Source organism: Actinia tenebrosa, unplaced genomic scaffold (assembly GCF_029948245.1).
Source record: "Actinia tenebrosa isolate PJP-AT-01 unplaced genomic scaffold, QUT_ActTen_1.0 PGA_scaffold5__44_contigs__length_20552954, whole genome shotgun sequence".
Lineage (NCBI taxonomy): Eukaryota > Metazoa > Cnidaria > Anthozoa > Actiniaria > Actiniidae > Actinia > Actinia tenebrosa.
In genome coordinates this window covers 4,557,301-4,579,382 of record NW_028292582.1, presented here as the reverse complement: position 1 = coordinate 4,579,382, position 22,082 = coordinate 4,557,301, and the positions used below count along the sequence as shown (strand labels likewise).

Here is a 22,082-nt window from a genome sequence, read left to right as displayed (position 1 = left end):
CAGGATTACCTCTCGAGACAGTTAATTTTCGCTTTGAGTAGCAAATAGTCCCCTTCACAGTTCCTTGCGCCATCTCGAAAGGTAGCCGTGCCTTTGCATCGAAGCGAGACGAACGATGACCTTGCAATAATAGAGACGTGAGTAATTGTCCAAGGTGTTAAAAAAGGTTTCTATCATTGCAAGGTGGTGCAGGGAACTGTGAAGGGGACTATTGGGAAACACCTTTTTGTTTTGACGATCCAAGACAAATGGTTAGCACTCTACACTTTATTTACTGTATTTCTTGATCTTATAAATTGTACTTCCACAGATAACAGACTCACGAAGCAGTCTCCTAGACAACGAGACTCATATCTGTCACACAGTATGGCCTGCGTTAGCTGTAATAGGTGGTGTAGACTGCGGTTTACGTGTGGGAGGACGTTGTATTGATAGGAACAACGGTAAAGAGGGTACTATATTGGGCGTGGCAAACGAAGGACGGAAGATCGTCAAGGTGCAGTGGGATGAAGGTGATAATTATGTTAGGTAAGTCGTAGTTTTGTCTACACGCGGATTTGTAAAATGGGAAAGAAAGGAAGAAATATGGGGGGAAATGAGAGAAAATGGGAGAGAATGGAAAAATGAGAAAGAAAGGAAGAAAGAAAATTAATGTCCAATCTAGTAATCATCAGTAGGTAATTATAGACTTTGCCCTATGGCGCCATGTTGGAAGACAATTCACCTTTTCGGCGCTAGCCGTCACGTGGTATAAATTGTGTTGGATTGTGTTGCGTCACCAAGAAGTTCGGACATTGTTCTCAGATTTCTGTACAAATGTACTGACTTTAAATGAACTATTTACTTGGTTTGTTTAGTTAGTTCTCTAAATACAAGTAAAATATCATTTTTCTAACTTGATTGAAGCTTTTCTTACTGCTGTTAAGATTCACTCAGTGACCGTAACACAATCCAACAAAGTGTTTACGACGTGACGGCTATCGCCGAAAAGGTGAATTGCCAGATATTCTTAAGGTTATTCAGCGTAACATTTCTTATCTGACTTGATTATCTGTGTTACAGCGACACCTTGATCAGTAACCTGGACCACATTGAACCCATCGAGTTCGACGCGTCTCGTCTGGGCAGTCTTTCCCCTGATACATTCACCGATCTATTACTCCTAACTGGTCTAATGGACGACAAGCGACCGGCTTCTGTATCACCCAGCAACTCACGCGAGGAAATAGCACCGACAGACCGTCTGTCGTCTAGTGAGACGATATCTGATAGCCGTGAGTCTTTGTACTATGATTCGCGCGAGAAGAACGAGACAAAGGACGCCAAGGAAGCCATGCAAAGACGGAGTGCATCCGATGTGGATTTATTTTCTAGTCCAGATGGCAGGCGCACTAAGAGTATGCCCGAGTTAACGCTCACTAGTCCTTCAAAGTCAATCAAAGGATCCAAAACCTCACTTGCGTCTTTTTACTCGGGAACTTCATCGTGTGCGGCGGGATCACAACGTGACTTGATTGACGCGATTATAAGTCTAAGCGCGCTCAAGGCGCTGGTGGTGATTATCAAATCGAACAGATTTCTCGATACCTTGCTGTCGTATCAAGCCGTTGAATCGTTAAACAAACTTGACTCAAAATATCCTAGTCATGATAAATGTGATTTGAAATCCTTCGATAGTAGGCCATCATCATCGTCTTCTGTCAAAGATCTTAACTCTGATATAGAACGTCCTGATGAATCTATGATAGCAGTGTTACAATCTGTGATGGCGTGCATGGTGCAGTGTTCAGTTTTACCGTCTCCTATTAAGCAAGTCGTCCGCGTGGGGGAGTTGGAGAGAGCACAGACTGTCCTCTTGAACCAGGCCATGACAAAACAGAGCAAGACTGATCTAAAAGAAGATAAAGAGTGTAAGTATATTCACTGCTTACATGAATATAGCAAGCGCCAAGCCTATTCGTTGTAATGTTTATGCGCTTTCCAATATTATTTTCTGCTATCTGTGAGTTAGCCGTGCCCTTACTTTGATCAGCCCAGAGGTTGTTTCAGGGTTTGATCTGTGAGCAAGTCGTGCCCCGACTTAGATCAGCCCAGAGGTTGCTTTTAAGATAGCGATAAAATTTGAATACTGAAGTTTGTTATTACTGTCTATTATTTTTAGACGATTCTCAGGAAGACCAAAAAGAGGTGGCCGAGCCAACCTCGGGTCGAACCAGCTACGACACAGATGGATCGATACCCATGGCTGACCCTTTACCTGACAGTAGATCAAGCTCAGCCACATCAATCATCCCATCGAACACATTAGAACCAAAATCTATCCATGACACAGCCAGTCAGCTTGCTGCGTCTGTTATATCAAGCGAATCGATCAATCAGACATCTCCAACGTCTGATGCAGGTCCTGCCTCTGACAACATAATCGATAACTCCTCGTGCGCTTCCGTGGAGCGTAACACAATCAGTACACCTTCGCCAACAGCCAATGCAGAAACAGCGTCCGATTTGTCAACGACTCCACCCACCGCTCTGCCGCAGGTACTTCGCGATGTGGCGGCTTTGTCTTCATTGCCGTTGTTTTCGCTGCCGTTGCTCGAGATGGGGTTCTCACAGCGTCATGTTCGACATGCTATGCAAGCGACTGGTATACACCAGGGAGCAGATACGCGCAGGATTAACGAGTTGGTCACGTGGCTGTTGGAACACCCTGTTTCTGATGATGAGGTAAGTTTGTTAGGGTCTATTCATTTTGGAGGGGGGAGGGGGTAGGGGCTGGTGGGAATCAGGGAGGAGCATTAAAAAATATTTAAATATAAAAATATAAAACTATACTAAAATTTAAAAAAATAAAAAGAAGACAAAACAAAACAAAACAAAAACAACAACAACAAAAAGAAAAAAAACAAAAAAAACAAAGCAAAACAAAAAAAAAAAAACTCAAATAATTATTCTCCTCAGGCTCAGTGATTATTGTGAATACTTACCTCGCCGCTCGAAGGCTTACGGCTCGGTAAATATTCCACCGATAATCGCTTCGCCAGTGGTCTTCGGCGAATGATTGTTAAATATATTAAGCTTGTGCTCTTGAAGATTGATAAGTAGACCTCTTTACCTTGGATGTAATGTTTTCCCATTTCAAACCACGAATTCTTATTTTAAGAATAAGATTCTTTGTTTGAATTGTATCCATATCCACATGAGTCTTCTCATGCACTACCATTAAACAAAGAAATGATACTCTAGAGAATGACGCGTGGTTAGAACACCCAATGAGGTAACGAGGTCTATTATTGGAAAACGTGAGAACGAACCCGAAAAAGAAGCCTATTTAAAAAAATGATACTATGATATTTCCGCAGGGTGAAACTGAAGTCGATGAAGAAGAAGAAATACCAGATCTGTCATATAGAAGTGGATCAGAACCGGCAACGACACAGGTTCAAATAACGCCTCATCCACTTGCAGGTACATAGAGTACAGTCTAAAGATACTCTATCATCGTGGACTGACTATTCTACTAGATTAAATAGGACTGATTTTTTTGTTTGTAATTAGTTATTGCATAAGGACCACTATAGGAGAAGGTGTAGCTCAGTTAGTTAGTGCGCGGCCTTCAGGGCCCGGTTGTACGAAGGGTGTATAGTGCTATCCGATTGATGAATCCTTATCCAGTGGACAAGTCGATGCTGTTATCCAATAAATTTATCCATTGGATAAGATTAATCCGTCGGATAGCGCTATCCACCCTTCGTACAACCGGGCCCAGAGCTACAAGTCTACGTTGGAATCCTCAGGATCTCCACATCTATTTTAAGTTCTCTCTATTCTCTGTAGCTTTAGCTCTAAATACCCGTAATGAGGAGCACTGGTAGTCTGACGGGGTAAAGTGCGCACCTTCCAGCGCTTTATACATGAGCCTCTGGCACTGGAGGAATGGGCAACCACTCCGACAACCACGTTATCGCGAAGTAAAAATTAGCTTTACCTTTTAACCCAATTTGAAATGAGTTATCCAAAATTTGTCTAATTTTGTGACTGTATAACGTGTCTGAACACAATAGCCTGTTGCTTGCGTGACTAAGGCGAAGAGGTTGCTTACTATATCTTCCTATCTTGACTATATTCTTTTTAGAAGAAATCGAAATGCCTACACAAGAAGCTGACAGCCACTTACAGGAATCAATAATTCACGATACCATCGATGTAACTGATATGGATATTGAAGACAGTGACTTTGAACCAGGATCTGATCGCGAACTATTAGGATTGTTCTTTCCTGAGGTAACATCCTTCAATTTTAATTTGTATAGGAAATTGCGATTTTTTGTTTATAGTTCACTCAACAAAATTTCAGTAAAAAAATGCGAAGCGACGCCGTTCATCTTTGTCTATTTGGCGGCCGATTTTCAGTCCATCGCGCAACTGAAATGCATAAAAAAGATCAGTTCTTACGGCTTTAAATTTTATTTATATGTTTTTTAAGTACAAGATGATAGAAAATAATTGTTTTGACATTGTTTTGGCCGTGTTGCCATAGCGACTTAATTCGGTACTCTTACGGAGTACAATTAACGCTATAATTGTACTCCTCTCGACCAATCAGAGTCGCGTAATTTTGTTGAGTGTACTATAAAACCGTTAATGATATCAAATAGATGTTTGTAGGTTGGGTTTATGTTCATTTGGTTAATTTTGTTTCGCCAACCTTTAAATAATTAGTACTTTATTGCTTTAAAACAAATCTAACCAAAAGAAAGACATGATTCTCTAGTGAAAAACACGTGCCCTGAAATGGGAAAACATTACGCCCCTTGGTAAAGAGGTCTATCCTTGGACGCGCACGGTGTAATCTTGTAGCGTTGCGTCAGTGCAAGGTTTTTTATTTTTTCTTTTCTTTTTCTTTCCTTTATTTGGTATTTTATTAATTTCTAATCGATATTTAATTACTCTCCCAGCTTGTTGACCAATCAGAAAGAAATAACACCCTAATGTGCGATATCTGCCAGATCAGCGTCCCCCAGTTAAACCGGCACATGCGCACTCGGCACCCTGGTTGTGGCGGGAATTCTAGTCGCCATGGGTACCGTAGTGATGGAGTCTACACGGATGGATGGTTTGGCGGGATATGTGGAACGGGTCAATCGTATTATTTATTGTGCCCGGAATGCAGAGAAAGGTACTTGGCCAAGGCAGAGGAAATGAGGACGATGGCGGCGTTGAAAGGAAGCAACATGTAAGTGAAAGAAAGAGTTTTTGAGGGATTTGTGGACGCCATGTTGGAGACGTTCTCTCTCTTGGCAAATCTCTTGTCACGTATAACTATGCCTTACTTCTGTCCTACAACACAACGACACTCCACACCTTTCCATCCTATCGTTTTACACTAATACAATAGTATAGATACCTTACTGATTGGTTTTATTTGTTGTTAGTTCTTATGAAGATGCGAAGCATTTGATTGAAGCACCTGATCTTCTTGGGCCTCTAGACTCCCTAACAAATGGTAAGTGGGCTCCCTGTGGTGTTCTAAAGCCCAATGATGATGGCCGTTATGATGATGATGATGACGCTCCCCTTCGTGCTTCTCCTGACGCTTCTCTCTTGTTCTGCCAACCCCCGCGTGCTTTATAGCTGCACACAGCCCGCTCTCGCGTTTTTTTCTATTTCTTCAATAACATACATTGCTCAGTGAATACTTTAAAACATGTTTTCTTTTGCAACAGCAGACGAGTCCAGAACAGAAAGCAACAAGACCAAAATAACACCAACATCATACGACGACATTATGTCGTCTCTTGGTCTAACCGAATGCAGTCCCATGCCGAGCGCTGTACACTTCGCAGACGAAGATCCTCTAGGAGTCAAGATGGTCAGCGGGGATTCCACTTACAATCTGAGCACGCACAATAAAGATAAGAACAAATCAAGTGACCTAGCAAGAGCCACGCGAAAGACCCTTGGGGAACAGTCATCGGTGATCACCTCTACACATGACCGCGCGCTAGCACTAAAACGCATCACTATCGCAGCACAGATATCTTTATCCAGAGAGCTGGTTCTCAACATTGTGTATCTATTATGTCAGTGTACTGTGCCCTCGGCCCTCTCCCACGGTTTACGGACCCTAGGGCTTGGTGATGCTAAGATTCTAGTCAATCTGATGAGACTCGCAGCTGCTGGCCGGGTTTGTGTCTCTACTTCCGGTAAAGCAGATCGGGAAGATAGCAGTGCTGCTAGGTCTTGTAGGTCTTTGAAAGCCTTGAGTAAAGCTGTATGCGCACTGGCTACTGATGATCAAGCATCGGCAAAGTTGCTACTGAACTTGTGCGTTCGAGATCTTATGACTTCAGCAACAGGTACGTAGGAAACATACGGTACTGACTTTCGGTACGTATACGATACGACATGCCGTAGACCGGTTTTCGTATGAGTGGGAAACATACGCTACTGACTTACAGTACGTATACGATACGACATGCCGTAGACCGGTTTTCGTATGAGTGGGGAACGTAGGGTACGTATATAGCACGTACACGGTACGACATGCCATAACAGTGAAATGGCTTCCCATTGTCTTCCAGTAATTTAACCAATCAAAACACTGCTACTGCTGCGGTTAGATGCACGGGCGAGTATGACTACGGATTTACCATAACGTACTCCTAAGAAAACTGCTCTAAAAGCATTTGAGCTATTGTATGTTCTTGTGAGATGCTCTATATAATTTATTTACATATCGTTTCCTGCTCATACGCAAACCTCTCTTTGCGAAAATAATCTATAACTTCTGTATTTCCTGATCTTCAGGTACAACGAGTTTCAAGAAAACGACCGATAAATCATCCAGGAAGAGGGTTCTGTCTCGGCTAACCAATGACAACGACCCATCCACATCTGACCAAAAAGCCCTGTCATTACCAAGCTTTGTTGTTACTCAGGCCCTGGTTGATCTTCTTGCTGAAGCTGGAGGTAGGTCTACATAGAATCAAATCAAGGGTGTTGTAACCTCTCACCTCTGGGGTTCGATGGGCCAGTTGCAACAAACAGTCTGGTGCTAATATATCACTTTGATAATAAATCAATTCAACCAAAGGTCCCTTGGTAAGCATTCTGGAAAAAGGTTTTTTGGATATGACGTTAGTAATCCAGCAAGTTATTTGAATAAAGGAAGTCCGATTTAAAAAAAATTTTTTTTTGCCATCCAGTAATAGTCATGCGTTTAAGTTGTGCAAATGGTCTATTCCTGTACCCAGTATTACGTTTGAGTAGATAGACTGCTTTTGACTCGTAACCAATCTTTCTCGGCCAATCGACACGGGCAGACAGACGGACAGTGACCAAGGGAAATAGAGGGACTGCTAGCAGTCTAGTGAGTAGAGCGTAACTCTATCTCTTGATTCAAGGGTGATAGGACAGAATAGTTATGAGGTCTTGTACAGTAGTATAGGGAATGGGGGTTCCAGCGCAATCTCAACACGGGCAAGACCCGTGTCAAAAATCCACCTACGGACAATCCCCACTCCAAGTGTGGTTGGGGGCAACAGCGCAAATATGTTAGTCTATATATGGAGTGCGAAGAATGTAAAGAGTTTGTTTATGATTTCTGTGTAAAGTGCTTGAAACCCAAGTTTGTACCTACTAAACCAAATAAGTATATTTGTTGTGACAAGAAAATGCAAATAGAAGACGACACGTCAGCACAGTGTTACGAATGTGGTAAGAATATTCGTAATGCCGTACCAAATGCTACCAAAGAGCAATATTACGCCAATGGAGGTCGTAAGAAGACTCCATATAAAAGAATAAGATACTTCAGGGACTGGATGAGTCATATCCAAGGTTATCGACCGGTATATTTAGACGATGAAGTAAGGCAGAAAATCATAAACCACTTAAAAGAGCCAACCCCACAAAGTCTACGGAAAACGCTAAAAAAATTAAAGCTAGGGAAATATTACAAAGCTATTCCCTACCTTTTGTCTGAAATTACCGGTAAGTCTATTCCCGAGGTTTCTGATATGAGCAGAGCCGAGTGGTTATTCTGTCGACTGGATAAGGATATTCCTTATTACCCCAACGTAATCTATGAAATATTTCATGAAATTGACCCTAACCACCCATTGTTAGGATGGATTCCAAGAAGATAGTGTAATTTCAAGACTGTCGTTCGATATGTAGGTGAAACCCCCCTACATTCTTTTCGAAATTGATGTTCAATGAGCGAGTTTTCTTTGGAGCTCCTCTTTTGCCTCCTGGTAGATTTTTTTGCGAGATTCCTCGGAAAGATCTTTCACGATGGTTTTTTTATTACCCGACTTTAGCTCCCCGTATTTCTTTTCCTCCGCGAGGATCAAAGAAAACTCCGTGTCGTCTATGCGGCGGTCCCGCAGAGCCTGAGACACCAAGTCGGCGATGGTGTTAGCCTTTGCTCTTGCCAGGGCTATATGAGTGTCGTGCTTGGATATCTTACCGGACAATTGCTTTATAATGCCTGTTGTAACAGCGGAAACGATACCGCAGACGGCGCCGACGCTAGCCAAAGGAACGCCAACAACTATTCCAGGTCCGGTAAGCGAAGTAGCAACGCCAGTGCCCGTTAACGCCACGGACATGGAGCCGGAAGTTACTGCGACTTTATGTAGTATACTTCGGGCTCTAGCATACTTTTTCCTAACCTCCTCGTAGTGCTTCGTTTGACCCTCTAAGTAAGCGAGGATTAGATTGGCTTTATTCAGACGAAAGTTTTCAGCGTTTAGTTCGTTAGGACCTGTATCCTTAGTGGTAGCGTGATAATTGGGGGCATCTGGGTACAATTGAGGTGCTGATGGTATAACATCCATTATATACTAATGTACGACGCTTTTGGGAATGATATACAGGACCAGCCACATCACGACGACAGGGATTATGCCAACTGGAGAGCATTTAGGAAGATGTTTCCACGTGCAGACCCTAGTAAGTTCGAAAGGAGATCCGATGGGATCTACTATAACGGCTCCAGAATGTACAGCAATGAGGATTTGGAACCAAAGCCTCCTATTCATGAGACCCCCCCCCCCCCTAATTTTCCAAAGTATTTGATGCCGACGACGGAGAAATATTCGCTTTACGACGACAAAGGTGGAGCGGATGACTTTGCTAAAATGGTTACCTCCTTAGAAATCCCCGTGGGTCCTACGACTTTCAAGACAAAGGTCAGAGACATCTTTAGAGAGACGAAAATAAAGCATAACTCAGGGAAAGAATCCAGAGAATGGTTATCAGCTCCCAACATGCGGTATTGGCCGCAGCAGTTAAACTTTGCTGTCTGGGCTGCTACTAAAGGATGTGGTATAGCCGCAGATATGTTCCATATTCCTTTCCTGCGATTTCATGTTGCTTTTACTATTCGTAGGCTATTGTTTGAGCTAGGAACGTCGCTTCCCAAGGATATTGCTTTTAATGCAATGAATAACAAATACGACAAAGTCGCATGGGAGCGATTAAGGAATGAGTTTAAGCTTGCCAACCCTGATTTTCGTAACAAAGAGGGTGCAGCCCATGGTTTAGGAGAGACTTACACCTATGCTTCGTATGTTGGGGCCAGCATAGAAATTCCGGGTATGGGGTATCCTAGCTCTTACGAATTCTCGGACTTAGGAGGCAGCGGAACGAAAGGGAATCTGATCTACTTCATAGAAAGCAAAGAGAAATATTCTTGGGCGCCTTTCTTTGCCGCAAAGGGCATTGGACTGAAAAACCTAGCAAGGATTAACCGCAGCATCGAAGCCTTCGTTTACTGCATCCTGGGATCGCAGGTAAAGACCCGCAGTCCCATCGTTGGATCTCAAGGTATTTCACAGGAAACGCAGCAAGAATTCCTAAGGCATTTTGAGACTGCAATAATAGAAAATACCATATCCAAGTCAGTTCAAAGGTATCAATTAGCGCTGCAGGAATCTAGAGCGCGACTGGATTACGCTTTGTCGCCTGGCTGTTGGTTAATGCCAAGTAATTTGGTTATTAACACCGATTCCGTCGTGGGTTACAACAACAAGCTGCAGCGAGCGACTAAAGACATGAAGTTTGGGGCGAACGACGTTAACTCCGACAGGACCAGGGGTATTCCTCATTTCGTAGAGAAACCTAAAAAAGAGGTAGAAAAAGCATCGAAGAAGGTGCATGTAGGAAAACCCCAACCTAAAAGGCAATCGAAGAAGGTTATACCTGAGGAATATGACCATAACTTACTAAAGGCCGGCTTAGCAGCTGCAAGTGTTGGTCTGAGCTATTATATATGGCGATGAACAACCCCTACGTAGCTGGAGTAGATTGTGTCTATACGACTTACACAGGCGAGAAAAAATACACCCAGGCATCTTGGGTTGATGTCACGGGCATGTCCGTGAATTTGAATTACTCAGGAAAGAAATTGATATTATGCAGCATTTCTTTGGGGGCCGTTAGCAGTGCGAATGTAGGATTTCGTTTCTGTGACGACAATGGAGTATTACAGCCCATGCGCGTAAAAGATAATAACAGGGAGCCTACGCATTTCTCCGTAGAGCCGCCAGCGAATAGCACCGAGAATTTATCGGTTTGGACTTTCCACATGGTTGCTGATTGCCACGGGAAGGTAAAGCTGCAGATAAGAGTAGATGACACCGGGAGTGTTTGCATAAATAGCATAGAAAATCAAAGGAATACTGTCTATAACCACATGACCATCAGCACTTTGACGGTAATGAGCCTCTAGAAGGGAACTTGTTCCCTGTAATATATGAATCCATACATGAGGGAAACGCGTTATACCCACCGCTTAGATGAAGAGGGATATGACAACGGCGCTTGGCATGACGTTGGACTGTGGGTTGAGGTTGGGGGCACTGCATTGGTCATTTGTACTATTAGCATTAATGCAAATACGCATGCGAATGTGGGGTTTAGGCTTATCGATGAAAATAATAAGCCCCTACTTCCTTATCGAACTTCAACGAACACCAGGAAAGTTTCCCATTTTTCGATGGAGCCCTACACTGGATCCACTGAAGACCTAACGCCAGTGACTTTTCATATGCTAGCCAATTGTAAATATGCTAAGTTGCAAGTCACTTCTGATGACGGCAAGTTTGGGATAAATCGCATAGGTCGCAGGCCCGCTAATGCAGCCTGGAGTCATAAGCCCATTTCTACCATGAGTGTGTTGCCGTTGGTTCCAAATTACCAGGGCGGTGCTAATACTGTCTTTCATTATCCTCAAAGCAGGGCACCGCCCGATGAGAAGGATAAGATCAAGCCTTCATCTTCTTCATGAGGACCACCCCAATAGCGACGACCAAGATCCAGATGTTATTCCCTACAAACTTCAACAGTTCGCCGCCGGCCCTAAGTACCAAGGAAACGACTGAACCCAGCAGCCCAGGAAGACCGGCTGCCATCTTTTTTCCCAAGTCCGTTAGTCCATTGCCTAATTTCTTTACGCCCGCGCCTGTAGCCTTAAGAGCGGATAGGATAACTCCTACTACGCTCGAAATAGCGACGGCGAATGCCAGCGGAAGGCCATACTTCATCAGAAACCTTTTTATTTTTTCCTTGGTAGTAAGCCCCAGCTTCTTTTCCAGGTTTTCCTTTTGCGCCCGTAATTCCGCAAGGCGCACCTCTAGATCTTCTGTTTCCTTTTGAGCTGCTTCCCTTTCTTCCTCGGTACGAGTTTGGGCCTCGATTACTTCTTGCTGCCGCTCTATTTGTCCCTCCAGGTCTTCAATAGCCTGGTCCATTTGTCTGACTTGCTCTTCCATAGTCTTTATTCGTGTAATTAACTGCCGCCGTTCCTCTAGAGAGCCGGATATGGTGGTACGCAAGTTTTTTCCTTCCTCATTGCTTATGTCCAGGTCTTGCAGGACAAGATCGAAGGCTCTTTGGACTTGGTCTCTTTCGCGTCGAGTCTCGTTTCTTTGTTCTATTATTTCCACTATCGTTTGGTCCTTGCTGTCAAGTTGTCTTTTTTGAGCATCAGTAAGTAGTCGGGTTTGCTTCATATATTCTTCCTCCCTTTCATCCAACGTTTCTTGCAACCCCTCAGCGCGTTTTTCTAACGCAACCCTGTCGTTCAAGGCTGCCAACCTTCCTAACGCACTTCTGGTAGCTCGTTGAAAGCCTTTTAATCTCGAGACGTCACCCCTAACGTTACCCTCCTCATCGAAGAGGTTTTGTGGGGTTGTCCAGCGGTTTTTGTCAGGAAATCTTAAATCTTGAACGCTTATGCGGACTTTGTTTCCCCTTTCCGTGAGCTTTACATCATCAGCATCGAAGTTGCCGTAGCGCTGCTCTAGCTCTTGAGTTGCCCACTTTACGGTTTCCCGCGCGGTTGCCCCCTGCTCGCCTACGTTTTGAAGTTCCAAATACTCAGGGACGGGGCTACCGTGGTTCTTCGATTGCCACATGCTATTCAAGGCGGCCTTGAAGCTTCTCCACCTATCCCCATACCTACTTATCAAGGCCATGTCGTAGATATGAGGTTCTGTATCCGCGCCTTGAGTCCATGCGTCGTATTCTTCATCGTTAATGTCGACTTGACCTTCTTCGGTGGTGGGGTCAAAATCCGTTCCTTCTACTTCCATTATATATGATAAGCTCAAAGTTAAACCCCAACATATTACCTAAGCAGGTTGGCGGACTAAAAGCAGAACGCACCTTTCACCGGGTCACCTTTACCCCCAGCAGCGCAAAGCCAGGAGAAACCCTGTACGTAGGCGTGCCCCGCCTAACGGATAACCTAGTGTTGGTTCCTGGTACCCTGGCGCTAAGGTTTGACCTAGCAGTACAACCAAACACTGCGGACGTGCGTTACGTCGTCAATAACGTGGGTAGAAACCTCGTTTCCAAAATACGCGTAAAGTTCGCCGGGGAATCCTTGCTGGACTTGAACAGGTATGATTTGTATACCACGTACAAAGACTTATGGTTGACCGCATTTGACCGCGCGCAAAGGATAGAGCAGGGAATCGCCAGTGATGCCATACGCAAGGTAAGGAGCGCAGCCTCTGGCGCCTCAGGAGAAGACGAAATAAAGACGGCTTATGGTACTAAATATGTCGTTCCATTAGATTTCGAAGTTATCACGAACCACGGTGCATACTACCCAAGGCAGCTAAGCGAACTGCAGTTCGAAGTAACCCTAGCAGACACTACAAACATCCTGCAGGGAAAGGACGTAAGTTCCTCAGCCGTCCACCCATACTCCGTTACTAACTTAGAGCTGCAGTATGAAACGGTATACAGCGAAGACTTAGCACGTAGCGCCGGTATGGAATACAGCGCCGGGAAGGCTTTCCTTTACGATCACGTCGTGATGTACAAGACGTTCAGCTTTACAAACAACGTCGAAGAGGTCATCAACCAAAGCATTAACCTTCCCAGGCGCAGCCTCACAGGGATAATGTTGCTGTTCGCAAAGACATACACGGCAGGATTGCGTGACTCTGAGGCGTTCTTTAATCCTAACATCACTAACGTAGGCGTTAGCATTAACGGAGTGCCTAATAAGGTTTACTCACAAGGGATAAAGCCCGAGGACATGTACCGGGAAGTCGCGCGTAAGTTTGGTGACCAAATTGGCCCAAAGGAATTCTTTAAGGATAAGTATGCGCTGTGGATCGACATGCGCACAACGAACGACGAAGACCTACATGGACAGGGTTTACGTCTGGTAAATACCCAGGACGGCATTACGTTGGAGATCAAGCGTATCAAAGACGCCAGCGACACTACTAAGATCAACGCATATATCTTCGTAGTCTCAGACGCACAGCTAAGCGTGGAAATGAATCAGCTAAAAAGCGTTGCCTACTAGATATATGACCGATCCACGAAAGCATTCTATAGAGGTACAGTTCGCTATCGTCTCAGATGAATTACAAAAGACAAGAGAAGAAATACTGGAGGAACTCGCAATCACAAGAGAAGACTACCAGAAACTACTGGATGAAATAGGTACGATGGCAGGTTGGCAAACAATCGCAAACGCGCTAATAGCCCTTGGCCTAGGAATCCTTTTGATGCGCCGTTAGTTTAAAATATTCCTTACGTATATGATGCTCCGCGTATTTGAAAACGACAACACCAAACTGCAATGCCTAGTGCAAGGCGACCAATTGTATTTCAAAGCAAAGGAGGTGGCGCTAACGTTGGGTTATGTAAATTCCCGAAAAGCAACCTCCGACCATGTATCAGAGGAAAACAAGGTAAAACTGGGGTCTATAAAGGGTGTAAGTCTAGGTGACACCCTTAACGCACAGCCTAATGCCGTGTACCTAACAGAGGAAGGTCTGTATGAGCTGGTATTTGGCTCCGAAAAGGTGGAGGCAAAGAAGTTCAGGAAATGGGTAATGGGCGATGTCCTGCCCACGCTAAGGAAGACAGGTAAGTACGAACTGGAGAGGCGCTTCGATAGTCCAAATAAGATGAAGTTCAAAATAGAAACTGAGTCTGACTTACATAATCGGGTCGTATACAACGCCCGCAGGTTCTACCCGCACGCAATAATAGTCCCCGGCTTAGGAGAACTGCAAGACACCTCAAATAAGCGTATCAAATGCTGGCAGAAGGGCTACCAGGCAGGGCAACCTGACCTGCTGATTCTCAACAGTCACAAAAAATACAATGGGTTGTGCATCGAACTGAAGACACCTAAAGGCAACGGAGTCTTATCCGACAAACAAAAGGTAATGTTGGAAAGATTCGAAGAGAATGGCTACCTGACCATCGTAAGCAACGATTACGATATGCTGACCAGGGAAATAGCCGAGTACATGGCTGACGTACGTATCCCTTGCCCTTGGTGTGTAAAGGCTTTCAAAGACCCCAACACCTTAAGCACGCATCTTAAAATATTCCATAGGTATAATGATTCTTGAACAAATACACTGGCGAGACTTGCTGCAAGGCGTTGCATACCGAATAAAAAATTACGTCGTGTTCGAAGACATCGACCGTTTAAGGTTAGTCTTGGAACGCGAGGGTCAGGAATACAGTCTTTGGGCGCCTGACTGCGTTAGATACATACTGCAAGGTGAAGAATACACACACCTACGCAGCCATGGTAAGGTGAACGGTCGATGGAAGTTCGACATCGAACGTCAAACGGAGGTGAATCCACTGTGCGATTAATCCTCTTCATAGGCGGACAAGTACTCAGTTGCTATGTCTGCCTTCTTTTTTTCAATCATTCGAGCGGCAAAGGCGTATATCAGGGCTCCACCTGTGAATGCGGCGATGTAAGGTAGCATGGTATATGAGTTGAATATTGCAAGGCTCTCCCAAACAGGGGGTCTCAAATGTTGACATAAATGTCAAATACAGTACGAAATATGTCCTTCTGACTCCCTGACGCACTTACAGCCATAACAAACGTCAGTCCAATATTCTCTGTTGGTCCATGGAACTCCTTCAGTTCTTTCGAAGGAAGGAAACAGCCGTAACAATGCTTTATACCTATCTATGCATTTCTTTAGGTATTCTTCTTTATGTTTACATTCGTCTAAGGGACCACTGCAATTCCAACATTCGATGTCTCCCAGTCTATATTCCCTCGAAAGGAGTCTATAAGATATTTCATGCCTTCTTTTATGCGTCTGAAGGCGTTGTATGCTGCTGAATACCTTATCACAGAAACTACATTGGCGGTTATTAATACACACGCCTCTCTTTAAGTGTTCGTGTAACCCCTGTGGAAACGATCTACCACAATTCTTACAGATGATGCAAGTACGTCTGTTTACGTGTTGCTGCATTCTTCGCTTGCTGCTAAATCTTTTAAGACAACTTTGACAGTCCATATATCTCATTTATATTTTGACATTTTTGTCAACATTTGAAACCCCTATTTCGAAGCCCGTTGCAAGCCTCTAAGGGATGTTTTTAGTCTTCGTAGAATCGGCGAAGGTCCTCTTAGCCTTGGGGTCTGCATAACACCAATGTCCAACGAAGGATTCTTCAACGAATACCTCGTTACAATGACGGCAGGTGTATTCTTTACATGGCGTTGCGACTATGTCGGATGGTGCAGTAGGCTCCTTAGGAGGGAAAATGCAGTCAGTAGGTATTTCACATGTAATGCAGTCCATATATCGAAGGTCTTACAGCCAATCTAAGTGATTGTTTAACTCACTTTGGGTTTCGAATGCTTGTCCACACTCCATACAAACGTAATCCATATATTCATGGGGGATATCGAATGAAGTCCTTAATGGACTCCTTAGCCCAGCCCGCCATTGTCAAAAGCGCACCAAACCGTTCTGCGCGCTTCAGACCGCACATTTCATCGTACAATTCCTGCACGCGCTCTTTTAACCGGTCTATCTCCTCCCTTTGCATTTCTATGGTGTCTCTTTTATCCTTTGCGTCAGCGGTAATCCTTCTTACTGCTTCCACTGGTTCCATCTATATATGAACCCAGATCACATACCTCGTAACGCTCTGATAGTAGGACCCACCGGCTGTGGAAAGACCCAATTCGTCGTGGAGCAGCTATTAGGACCCTTTAGATGCCGCTTTGACTACATAGTGCTGCTTTGTCCCACCTACGTGAATAACCGCACCTGGACGGGTATAGGAGTGAAAGACGACGACTTCTTCGTAGATATTTTAGACCCTAACGAGTTATCCAGCCATTTGAAGTTCTGGCACAAGCAATTCCCTAAAGATACGCAGACTTTATTCGTACTGGACGACATCGCCTGCGGGGACGACGTAAAAAAGCGCACCTCCGAATTAGTGAAGCTCGCTTTCAGCGGTAGACACGACAATATCAGCGTTTGGTTGCTTTCCCAGCAGCTTACCAGCGTCTCTAAACCCTTCAGGGAAAACATAGGCTCCCTGGTCGTATTTTATACTCCCAGTAAGTCTGACCTGGAAACCATCTTAAGCGACTACGGCGGTGAGATATCCAAGGAACAGTTACGCGAATACATGCGGCATTTAAAAACGCACCAACATTCCAAAATGATCTTCTCTTTGAGGTTTCCTTACGACGTTAATGTATATGGACATTGAGCAGCTCTTAGATGAAGTCCCCACACAGTTAGATGAAAGTAACCTTAAGGAACAACTTAACATTCTTGTGTCTTCTGGGAAGTGCAAAGAAATGATAGGTAAGGAACTTACCCATGAGCAGGTTAATAAGTTGTCAGAAGAGGAGGTTAAGAAGTTCCATAAAAGGTACGAGGCCGCCCTTGCAAGTAAGACCACGGACGCCGTAGCAGACTCCGCTATCCGACTTGCGACTAAATTACTTGGACTTGCGCTGCCCATAGACAACGTGGAGCAACTGCGGAAGGACATAAGCGAGGACTATGTCATCGCCCAAGAACTTAAGATAACCTGCGGGTGGTTGTCTTTGAAGTGCGGTAAGTTAATGGCAGTCGCCTCTGCGGCACTTCACGTAGCTCAGCATGTCGACTTGAAGGAGGTACTGGTGTCTTGGAAGGACTTCAAGAAGGACAGAGAAGTCGAAAAGGTCTTCCAGGCAGCACTTGCTGAGGTACCTGATCAAGTCGCCTCAAGTACTTAGTCAACTCGTTGTCAAGTCGTTGTCAAGTCACCTCAAGTACTTAGTCAAGTCGTTGTCAAGTCGTCATCAAGTTACTTGTCAAGTCCTTCAAGTCCCTTAATATAAGATGAGTGGCACCGAAGAACAACCACCCGTAGAAGATACCAAGATTACCAAGGCTAAATCTCCGGGCAGAGTCGCTGCCGGAAAGAAGCTCGCGGAGATGAACAGGAAGAACAAAGCAAAGAAAGAGGAAAAGGTGGAGGAAAAAGAAGAGGAATCCTTTATTAATCCGGGATACGTCATCGGCGCGTTAGGAGTTGCTATAGCAGCAGGCAGCCTTTACTTACAATGGCGGGCTACGAAGCCAAAAGTAAAGTGGGAGGCCGCAACATATCACGCGCCTGTGGAGGTTAGAAAAAGTAAGATCCCTGAAATGGAGTAATAACCTTCTCGCTTTGTAATATAATGTCGACCGCGTTGTTGAAAACTGTCGAAGAAGCAGCTATCATTACTTCCATCGTTGCGGGTATTGGTTGGGTAGGTAAGAAAGTGCTAAAAGAAGACTTTACTGAAGACCCAAGCAAGAGCTTCGCTAACTTTGCTAAGATGACCGCTGCCGTAGGCGGGGCTATCATGCTAAAGGATTACCTACGAAAGGAAAAGTACCTGCCTACGACCTAATCTAGAAGCAAACTGTGTTTGCTGAAATATAGATGGCTGTCGTAGCAGGTGGAATTATCGCGGCTCTAGCATTCACTGGAGCTAACTATGGTGGTCAGTATTTGGATAGACTAGTTAGAGGCGATCGCACTGGAGATTCGGTCGCCGAAAAAAAGAGACACGACTTAGCGCTGGAGAAATATCAGCGGGACGTCGCAGCTTGGAATGAAAAAAGACAAGCTTACAGGGATTGGTTGGACAAGAACTACCAAGACAAAATGCAGGCAGACAAGAACTTCGAAAATACAGACTACGCCTTCAAACTTTATGCGCAAACGCATCCCGCAACATCGGTGAAGTCAAAAAAGCCTCAGTTCAAAAATTACTACCAGCTTTCTAAGAAACAAGAAGGCAATGAATTGGTCTTCGTAGGAGTTGCAGGGCTGGTGGGAGGCGTAGCTTTGACGTATCTAATATAATGATCGTCTTTTTGGAAAGCGATAAAAATAACTTTACTACGTACTTGAATCCCCCCATCCGCGCAGAAAGGGTACGGCTGGTTAGTTGCTCTTTGTACAATTCTTGGTATAATTTAATTAATGGCTTTGTCATCGGAACTTCCGGTACCAAACCAAAAATACCAGATTCCCATTACACCCCTATAACACTGGCTAAGGAGCTAGCAAAGCATGGATATACTCTTACCACAGGATTACCCCATGAAATGAAATTCAAGAAAAATAGTGGAAGCGCTAATTTAAAGGACAGTTCATTGGTAGAACTCCTGGGTCTTACTAGTACCACAATAAATAGCGGCAATACATATGATGTGAAATGGAAAGTCGCATCCTCTTACGAAGTCTATTGCGACTTGGTTCATAGTTACAACAATGGAGAAAAGTCTTCTCTTATGTCCAAGTTTCTGCCCCAAGGTAATCCATTTGACCCAGTAGAATACACTCCCATTTCTTTGAGCTATGACTTGTCTAATTTGGTAGAAAGCATAAACATCACCATTAAAGTGGACGGAAAGACGGTGGATTTTAACGGACGTAAGATCAATCTTGTTTTGGAATTCATATAATGGGCCGCGTAGAGGACAAACTTAAAAGGATTTACTATGGGCCGGAAGGCTATTGGAGAGGAGCGTCAGCTATCAAGAAACTCGCGACCGCGGCCAGGGTATCAGACGAAACGGCTAAGAACTGGTTGAAAAAACAAACCCTCTGGCAGGTTTATCTTCCCGTGCCTAAGTACATTCCCAGGCCCAGCTTCACCGTAAATACCCCCAATGAAGTTCATCAGGCGGATTTGCTTTTCTTACCGCACGATAAGGTGAGAAAAAAGACCTATAGGTACGCTTTGACCGTAGTTGATATCGCAAGCAGATACAAGGACGCCGAACCCATAATCAGCAAGGATTCTGGAGAAGTCGCAGAAGCCCTAGGTAGGATTTATAAGCGCGTCTTGAAATGGCCTAAGCTGCTGCAAGTGGATGCGGGAACGGAGTTCATGGGCGTGGTTACTAAGACCCTGAAAGACCACAGCACTAAGATTAGGAGAGCCGAAGCAGAGTACCACAGGGGTCAGAGCATTGTCGAAAGATTCAATAAGACCCTGGCCGAGCGTCTCTTTGGATACCAGTATTGGAAAGAGCTGGAAGATCCCTCCAAACGCAACAGGGAATGGACTCAGAGGCTCCCCCAGGTCGTCGCGGCTTTGAACAACGAGGCGGCCAGGGCTACGGGAATGAAACCCAAGGATGTCATAAAAAAGAAACACGTGGAACACAAGTCCTTCGTCAGAAGTTCGAGGGCGGTCTTCCCCCAGGAAAAGAAATTAGGTGATGTCACGGTTCGATATCTCTATGAGCCGGGTGAACTAGAAGGAGGATCCAAAAGAGCTACGGATCCCAATTGGTCTTTGGAAACTTACCAGATCCGAAGTGCGATAGCTAAGAAGGGTCAGCCCATCTTGTATTATCTTCATGATGGTCCCACGCGTGGGTTCGTCAAAGAAGAACTGCTTATCGTGTGATGTCCGAATGCTATCGTATGCACTCCGTCATCACACATCCATCGCTTACCGTCAAATGCAGACAGTGACACCTTCTCCTGCGTGACGTTATGTATCTGATGACCATAGCTGCGCAGGCTGTTCATCTTATGCCGCTGTTCCTTGCGTGTTCGTAATACGTTGAGGTAGGACTCGTGCGTAATGTCCTTCTTAACCACATACTTTTTTACGCCTTTAGCTTTCTTTTCTACGCCGTCTAACTTTAGCACGCTGTACATCTTTGGTTTCAGGCCCACGTATTCCACGATGGGTTTTCCTTTCATCTCATCCTTCATTTTCCCGATTACTTTCTTGTTTTTAGGGGAGTAAAGAAAGTGATCGCGTGGGTAATCGCTGGTGTCGTATTCATCGATGTCGGGAACACAGTCTTCGTAAATGTCTTCCGTCTGCACCTCTAGTATCAAGGAATCGGTGTCGGTGTATAAGAGGCGGCACTTATCACCGTATTTCGGTTTTAGCTTGTCGTAGTAAAACTCATACATGAGCAGCTTTGATAGGTCTAACACTGTAAACCCCGTGTATACGGGTTTATTCAGGAATAGATTCGCTTTCTTCATGTGAATCACGTAGAAGTTTAACATTTCTACGTATCTAACGAAGCCTGGCTGTGACACGTATGCTTCTGCTTCCTCTTTGGTGCTAACTATTTTTACGCTTACGCGCTTGCGGATGTTCTCCATTGTCTTTCCGAACACGCTGTTGTTCATCAGTTTGAAGAGGTTTTTCTCGAAGTCATTTTTCGCTGCGGTACGCTTTTGCGTGTTAAAGTCAATGTAGGGGCGCATCCAGGGTTCCTGCGTGAACTTCAAAACGCGGTGGATCTTCTTCACGCGTAAGCCGTGGCGCACATAGAACTGCAGGTTGCGGTAATGCACCACGTACTTTCGCTTGTCCATCAGGTTCATCGTTAGCTTCCTGTAGGGTTTGTAGCCAGGACACATTTCCCTCTGCAGCGGACTTAGCTGCTTAAATGGTATTTCTATTGCTTCTGGTGCTAATGGGAACTCATCGTGTGCGTCGTGCAAGTGCTCTGGGTATTCCAGGTCCACCTCCAGCACGTAACCTTTGTCGTCTTCTTTACCTACGTTTAGGTAAAACTCTATGGGCTTTATGTTGTCCCATTCGAAGTCGCGTACAGGTAAGTACTGCGACATTGCCCAACCGTAGAGGTTGTTTGCGTCTAAGTAGAAGATGTATGTGGTTGGCTTCTCCGGGTCGTACTCCACCGTGGGATTGTTTGCGCGGGCGTAACGTCGGCTGGGTCCGCATACGCCGCCACGAATACCGTCTTCCATAAACCGATACATGTCGTACTCCGTTAGGAGATCCAACTGCGCATTTGTCTTCTTTAACAAAGCACTCCAGCTGAGCCCAGGAGCCGTGTAGAAATTAGCGGGATCCAATCCGTAATATTCCATAGCCATCTTTCTGAAGCTTTGGAAAACATCTGCGAGCAGCACTACGTCAGACCTTAGGTAGATGTCGTGGTAGTCACCCATGTTCTCACAGGAGTACTTTTCCCACACGTCTAACGCATGCTGGTACTCCTCATCCTTTATACCAGACTCGTTTAGGGTGCTGTAGAAGCGATCTTTGGGTGGTAGGGGTTCTTTGAATCGATCCCAGGAGTCCATGTATTCGTATGGGTAGACTCCTTTCCTTTCCGCGCCGTATTGACTGGAAATGGGAAAGTTGGTGTTATACTTTACGAGGTTTGCTAAGGAGTCCGCCATAAACTGCTGCGAATCTAAGAACTTTAGCTTACCCACAGTTACGGACATGTAGCGCTCTTTGTTGTTGGGTATGCATTTGACGT

At 44.8% G+C, this 22,082-nt stretch overlaps 1 protein-coding gene across 3 annotated transcripts in view; it reads left to right on the top strand.

The window, feature by feature from the left end:
* LOC116303637 (putative E3 ubiquitin-protein ligase HERC1) overlaps positions 1 to 22,082 on the top strand; it is a 67,514-nt gene that overhangs the window by 26,992 nt on the left and 18,440 nt on the right. Inside the window, exons 34-42 of one of the 3 annotated variants that reach the window (XM_031713213.2) lie at positions 311 to 528; positions 1,063 to 1,910; positions 2,162 to 2,724; positions 3,360 to 3,465; positions 4,136 to 4,281; positions 4,956 to 5,233; positions 5,433 to 5,503; positions 5,724 to 6,356; positions 6,808 to 6,969. In XM_031713213.2, coding sequence (XP_031569073.2) covers positions 311 to 528; positions 1,063 to 1,910; positions 2,162 to 2,724; positions 3,360 to 3,465; positions 4,136 to 4,281; positions 4,956 to 5,233; positions 5,433 to 5,503; positions 5,724 to 6,356; positions 6,808 to 6,969 — 3,025 coding nt within the window. Of the gene's footprint in view, positions 1 to 310; positions 529 to 1,062; positions 1,911 to 2,161; positions 2,725 to 3,359; positions 3,466 to 4,132; positions 4,282 to 4,955; positions 5,234 to 5,432; positions 5,504 to 5,723; positions 6,357 to 6,807; positions 6,970 to 22,082 lie in introns of all 3 variants that reach the window. The other 2 variants (XM_031713212.2, XM_031713211.2) reach the window with 2 other exon arrangements.